This window comes from Rhea pennata, unplaced genomic scaffold (genome assembly GCF_028389875.1).
Source record: "Rhea pennata isolate bPtePen1 unplaced genomic scaffold, bPtePen1.pri scaffold_32, whole genome shotgun sequence".
In the NCBI taxonomy this organism is placed as follows: Eukaryota; Metazoa; Chordata; class Aves; order Rheiformes; family Rheidae; genus Rhea; species Rhea pennata.
The window spans coordinates 4,116,499-4,123,190 of NW_026907679.1; the positions used below are offsets into that span (position 1 = coordinate 4,116,499).

A 6,692-nucleotide genomic window follows, 5' to 3' on the forward strand; every position below is an offset into this window, starting at 1 on the left:
GCTGTCACTTGCCACTGCTGTCTGTATCTCTGGAGGCATCCCAGGCAGAAGAGGAACTGCCACAGCAGTCTTTCTGAGGCATTGTGTATGGGAAAATGCAGAGGAATGTCAAGAAGACAGGTGATGGAAGGTATCCAGCCTGTTCTGTGGGAAAGGAGCATCAACAAGGCAGGTTGACCCCTAGTCGTGATCATCCAGCTGGGCCTGTGCCAGCGTGGTACTACACCTGGGCTTTGAATCAGAATTACCGGTGAGCTCAGTACGTCTACAGTGCATGTATATAGTACATAAAAACCCCTTCTAGTGCCCCCTGCAGTGTTCCTCAGCATGGACCGATGCTGAGAGTTCCCTTGGATTCCCCCACACCTTTATTGACTCGATCAGGAAGCTGCTGGGAAATCCTCATTTAGACACAGAGGTAATAAATGCTCAGTATCAACCACAGTGCGCCTCGTGTTTGTGTTTGTGTCCCTGCTGGGGGTCCAGGCATTGCCTCATCTTGCTCTTACGATTGGTGTAGTTCACAGGATACACAACCACAATGTTGTGGCTGAGGAGAGCAAAGATAACTGGAAACCAGAGCAGGAGGCCCCTACAGAGCACTGATGATAACTTCTTGACACAAGTGGTGGAGGAGCCACTGAGGAGGAGTGTCCTACTGGACCTTGTCCTAACCAACAAAGAAGGACTGGTTGGAGATGTGAAGGCTAGAGTCAAGCTTGTCTGCAGTGACCACGAGATGGTGGAGTTCAGGATTCTACATGGAGGAAGCAAGGCAGTAAGTAGGGTTGCAACCCTGGACTTCAGGAGAGTGGACTTTGGCTTATTCAAGGACCTACTTGGAGGAATCTCATGGGTTAAGGTCTTAGAAGGAAGGGGGGTCCAAGAGAGATGGCTAGTATTCAAGCATCACTTCCTCCAAGCTCAAGAGCGGTGCATCCCAAGGAGAAGGAAGTCCAGCAAAGGGGGCAGGAGACCTGCATGGGTGAGCAAGGAGCTCCTGACAAAACTCCAACAGAAGAAGAAAGTACACAGAATATGGAAAAGGGGACAGGCCACTTGGGAGGAATATAGGAATGTTCTCAGAGTGTGCAGAGATGCGAGAAGGAAGGCTAAGGCCCATTTGGAATTAAATCTGGCAAGAGATGTCAGCGACAACAAGAACAGCTTCTTCAAATACATCGGCAGCAAGAAGAGGACTGCGGAAAATGTGGGCCCACTGCTGAATGGATTGGGTGCCCTGATGATGAAGGCTACAGAGAAGGCAGAGTTACTGAATGTCGTCTTTGCTTCAGGCTTTACTGCTGCAGACTCCAAGAGCAGTTGCTGCCTCCTGTTCCATCCGCTCTCCTCATGGTGGGAACACCTATGTCAGCAGGGACACAGGCCCCATGGAGACCACCTCATCACAATGGCCTTGTAGGCACCATGCCACTGCCATCACAAAGCCCTTCTGCTCACCATGGGAACTTTGCTCATCAAGCCCTGGTGATCACTGTGGGCACCTCCAGCACAAGGCCTTAGCAGTCTCCACAGGGACAGCCATCACCATGGCCTTGCCTCCAAGCCTCTGCTTTCAGCTTTGGAGCCTGCCTGGCAGCTGAGAGCTGGGAATACCACCAAGTTTCCTCTCTCCAGCTCTACACTCGATGCCTCTTGCACAGGCTGCCCTTCTTCAGGCACTCCAGAGCACACAGCCACTCCAAGGCCACCCCTCTTGCTCTGCCTGCTAATCTTCACCCCAACTAACACTCTCCACTGGCTCCTTGTGCAGCCGGTGGCACAGCTCCCTGCATTCTTGCTGTTCTCTCACTGGCCCTTTTTTATTTCCACATCCCCCAGCACCTTTCCTTTTACATCAACTGTTTGTAGCATTAGCGTCTGCATGTGTTTCGCCTTCATAGTAAGTGAAGCTCTCGTTGTAGTAGACATCTTGAGTCATTTCAGATGGCCAAGGAAATTTCCCACCTGGCCCCCACCTGATGCTTAGAAGTATTGAGGTCTCATACTTGCTCCATCAGAGCAAGCAGACACTGGTACATGCCTTGGACCATCTCTGCCATTTCAGATCTCTCCAGGTGTTTGTGTGTGAGCAACTGACTCCCATCCTCCCTCTCCATTGATTATCCTGGGAGCTTAGAAAAGGAGCTTGCATGCAGACATCTCTGTTTTGCACACTTCATCTTTGGCAAGGGGAATCCCACCTCCTGTTTGTTTACAGAGTTTGCAGGAGGGAGCTGAATTCCACATCACCCCAGGAACTGTTCAGATTGATTCATCTCAATCACCACCTGAACCTCCCTTTCTTTTCACTGTCTAGGTGTCCTGTGGAGTTAAGAGATGAAAATTGGGTCTTCTAGAGTAGGACATTTCCACCTCTCATACATAACCATCCTCTGATGAAACAATTACGTTGCTGGAATCAGCCTCTCTTCACTCTATAGAGAGACCATCAGTGATTATTTTAGTCTATTTCAGTGAACACTTCCCAGGAGGAGGGAGTACAAAAGAGATACAAAATCACATTTTCAGCTGGGCTTCTATTACCCAGTGGAGTCAGGCTCCTGGGATGGAGGGAGCTCACGGCAACCCGGCCGCACTTCTGAGAGGCAGATGTGTCCAGGAGCAGCTCCTCTGCGAAGAGCAGCAGGACTCTGTGCACTGCCTGTTCTTGCTGACATAAGATGGGGCAAGAGAGAAAAGTGAAAGGCAGTCTGGAGTGGGAGAACAGAGAGGAGCTCCTTGTGGGAGAAATCTTCACTGCTCTTGACACAGTGAGTCTCTGGCTGTAGGGCAATGCTACTGAGGTTCCTGGAGTGATCTTCTAAACCCTTCCTATCTCACAACTGATAGGCTTTATAAAGATTGGTTTCCTGGCTCCTGGAGTGTGGAGGCAGAGGAGGAGATTCTTCAGAGCAGGGATTCCCTGCCACACTGTATCAGGGGCAGAGCATCCTGCTGCCTTCTCCCAGGGATGTTGCAGGGGTGTGAAGCTGAAGTCCACACAGGTCTACCCTAGGCGGTAATTCAGAGCAGTGTCCCTGTGCCACAAGATGCTGTGTGCCGAAGGAAGTGACTCTGTTGCCTGCGAGGGTCAGCACTCAGTCTGCCCAGGAAACTCCCCATGGCACTATGGGGAGAAGCTCTGAGTGGGAGGACTGATCCCCAGCAGAGCAGGTTCATTCTCTGTTGGGGGGGGTGCTGTGAGGGTCAGGGCTGCTCACTTCTCAAGCTTATGTACAGGATCTGTCTGAAGAGGTTTTAGAGGAAGATGAAAAAAAGACTACTAAAAGGGAGGAGCTTTCCTCTGTGTCTACACTTTCAATCTCCAAATTTTGGCAGGAAGAAAAAAGAAAAGAGTTTTCTGGTTTGGTAAGGAACTAGGACTCCCAAACCTTCACTCCAGAGATCAATAGGTCTGCAAGGAACATCAAGCTGCTTCATCTGCACATCATCATAAAAACAGTACCAGCATCACCTTTATGGCCTCATCAGGGTTTATGAGCCCTGCTAGCAGAGACATGTCCCTGGCCAGTGCCTTGTCTCAGAGGGTTTCTGTAGGGCAGAACTGAGAACACGGAGGGTGGGATGGGGTATGTGAACACCAACAGGGAAAAGAGATTGGGACAGAGAAATAGCTGCCAGCAGGGACAGGTCGGGGCAGCAGAGATGAACAGAGAATAAGAGGGAACTAACAGAAATGTCATGGGAAAATGGATTTGGGCAAGTCATGACCAGTCCCTCTGAATGTAGACTCCTTCCTCTGAAGCCCCCTCTGTCTCCTTTCTCACCCACCAGAGCCTCTGCCCTGACAGCCATGGAGTCCTGGGCATAAGCTGCCTCTGCTGCAGCTAGACAGAAGGCAGAGGATAGAGACATCTCTCCTGCCCTGGGCTCATTTCTTGCTGTCGGACAATGAGGCTGAGAGTGACTGTCCTGTGATGCCTCCCTCTGTAAAGTGGCGTGCCCAGCTGGGTAAAGTGAAGGCTCTCTTGAGTGCCTATCTCTCTCTCTCCCTCCTTCCCTCCCTTGGCAGCAGGATCATAATATTGCTCCTTGTTTCCACTCCTGGCCATGCTGCTCCTGGTTTTCTCTCAGACTTACTGGGATTGAGGCTTTTCAGCCACAGTTCACACATCACTGCTGTAAGTTGTGCAACAGATGGGTCTGCATGAGAGTGAGGTTGCCCCAGACCCCTTCAGACCTGTGTGGCTCCAGGAAATGCAGTCCCTGGGGCTGGGGATTGAGCTGACTCTCCCTCTAAGGAGAGGCCATCTTTGGGACATTTGACCATTTCCCTGTGGTGTCCTTTCAGGCTGAAAGTTGCTCTCCAGAAGGGCACAGCTGTCTCATAGCATCTCTGTGATATCCGAGAGACCAATGAAGAGGATGCAGAGATGCAAAGAGTACGGAAATGGTGGTGAGAGGCTGTATATGGGCAGCTGAAGAGTCATATGTGTCTTTGGCCAGAAGGAAAGTGTGGAGACCTTCCTCTGGTGCCCTGAGACCGGGTAAAATTTTGGAGATCTGCATTTTGAAAGTGGACTCCTCCGCTCTCAACAGTGGCTGTTTTTATTTTTAGGGTAGTATATGAATGTGATCATCCTGCAGCTCAAAGCACCATCAGCACAGGACGGCTGAGATCAAGGCTAATAGACAGACTAGCTGTTGTCACTCTGCACCAGGTGATAGTGAATCCTTGCTCTCAGCACTCACAGTAGAAATGCCAGTAACTGTTACCTTTCAAGAACACTCCTCAGGTATGACAGGGGCATCACAAAATGATATCAGTATGAAGATATATGTATATATGTACATATTTTATGTACATATATATGTATTTTATATATATGTATATACACACACACATATATAAAACCTGAAAATTTCTTCTGCAACTCACATCCTTCAGAATCAGGAGTGAAGACACTGAAAAGCTCTTCTGCTTGAGGAGTGGATTATATTCAACAGAAACTGTAAGTATCAGATCTATTCACTCTCATTCCCATGTACGCCCTACTAATCGGCAGGACAGACTCCTCTGGAGCCCACAGGGCACAAGTGTCCCTGCTCCTCACAACACGCTCTGACAGCACAAACCGGAATTCAAGCAAGGGAACTGCATAGATGGCCTCCCAGTAAAGAGAGAAGCAATGTGGTGTTTATTAATGACAAATGGAATGCTTTATTTATTTATTTTTCTTGAAATGTTTATCCTAACTTGTCACTGTCTTTTTTCTCCTAGGACAGTTCACCATGTCCTGAGGGAGAAAATGTCCAACAGCAGCTCCTTCAATGAGTTCCTCCTCCTGGCATTTGCAGACACACGGGAGCTGCAGCTCTTGCACTTCTCCCTCTTCCTGGGCATCTACCTGGCTGCCCTCCTGGGCAACGGCCTCATCATCACAGCCGTAGCCTGTGACCACCGCCTCCACGCTCCCATGTACTTCTTCCTCCTCAACCTCTCCCTCCTTGACATTGGCACCATCTCTGTTACTGTCCCCAAATCCATGGTCAATTCTCTGTTGGACACCAGGGTCATTTCCTACACAGGATGTGTTGCCCAGGTCTTTTTCCTCTTTCTCTTATGCTCAGCAGAGTGTTTTCTCCTCACAGTCATGGCATATGACCGTTTTGTTGCCATCTGCAAACCCCTGCACTACCGGACCCTCATGGGCAGCAGAACTTGTGTCCAAATGGCAGCAGCTGCCTGGGGTGGTGGTTTTCTCTATGCTGTCCTGCACACTGCTAATACATTTTCAATACCACGCTGCCAAGGCAATGCCATAGACCAGTTCTTCTGTGAAGTTCCCCAGATCCTCAAGCTCTCCTGCTCAGACTTCTACCTCAGGGCAGTTGGGTTGTTTGTGGCTACTCTTTCTGTAGTTTTTGGATGTTTCATTTTCATTGTGCTGTCCTACGTGCAGATCTTCACTGCTGTGCTGAGGATCCCCTCTGAGCAGGGCCAGCACAAAGCCTTTTCCATGTGCCTCCCTCACTTGGCTGTCCTATCTCTGTTTGTCAGCACTGGCACATTTGCCTACCTGAAGCCCCTCCCTCTCTCCTCCCTAGCTCAGGATCTAGTGGTGGCTGTTCTGTACGCGGTGATAACTCCAGGAGCAAATGTTCTCATCTACAGCTTTAGGAACAAGGAGCTCAAGAGTGCACTGAAGAAACTGATTCAGTTGGTACTAGTTCAGCGGCAATAACCTGCCAATCTCTCTCCGTAAGTGATTTCCAATTTATCTCAGCAACTCTTGTGCTTTTCATTTTCTAGTTGTGATAACTATATTGGTACACAAATGTTTGAATTCATCACTTCTCCAGAGGCACAAACCTCATTGTCTGACCAAGAGGCTTTCTGTAAATCTGCATTACACTTTGTCAGCTGGCCTCCCAAGCAGCATCTGGTAATAAAAGGGGATTTTCTCCAGACTGTGCCTGAAGGTTGGGATCTGCCTCCAGAGCAGGAACGAAGAATGCACTCAGGGAATGGCACCCTAAAAGGCCCTGTTGCTGTGCTTGGGCTTTCCATGGGCAAGAGGTGATGTTTTAGGGAATGAGGGTTGGACTGAGCCCTCACTTGTGGGTGCCCAGTACCCTTGGAGAGAGAGAGTGTCAAGAAGTATCTGCTGAGGACTGCCTCACATATTACAGGGTTGGTGACAGATGTCTGTCCTTCTGGAAGGGAA

The 6,692-nt window shown here is 49.5% G+C and overlaps 1 protein-coding gene across 1 annotated transcript; it reads left to right on the forward strand.

Moving 5' to 3' along the window:
* Positions 1–5,360: 5,360 nt before the first annotated feature.
* Positions 5,361–6,209, forward strand: LOC134154601 (olfactory receptor 14C36-like; the record flags this gene model as incomplete). Its single annotated transcript, XM_062601278.1, has 2 exons — positions 5,361–5,895; positions 6,073–6,209. Coding segments are annotated over 2 exons (672 nt in total), but the record flags the coding sequence as incomplete, so codon positions are not given.
* Positions 6,210–6,692: the final 483 nt, after the last annotated feature.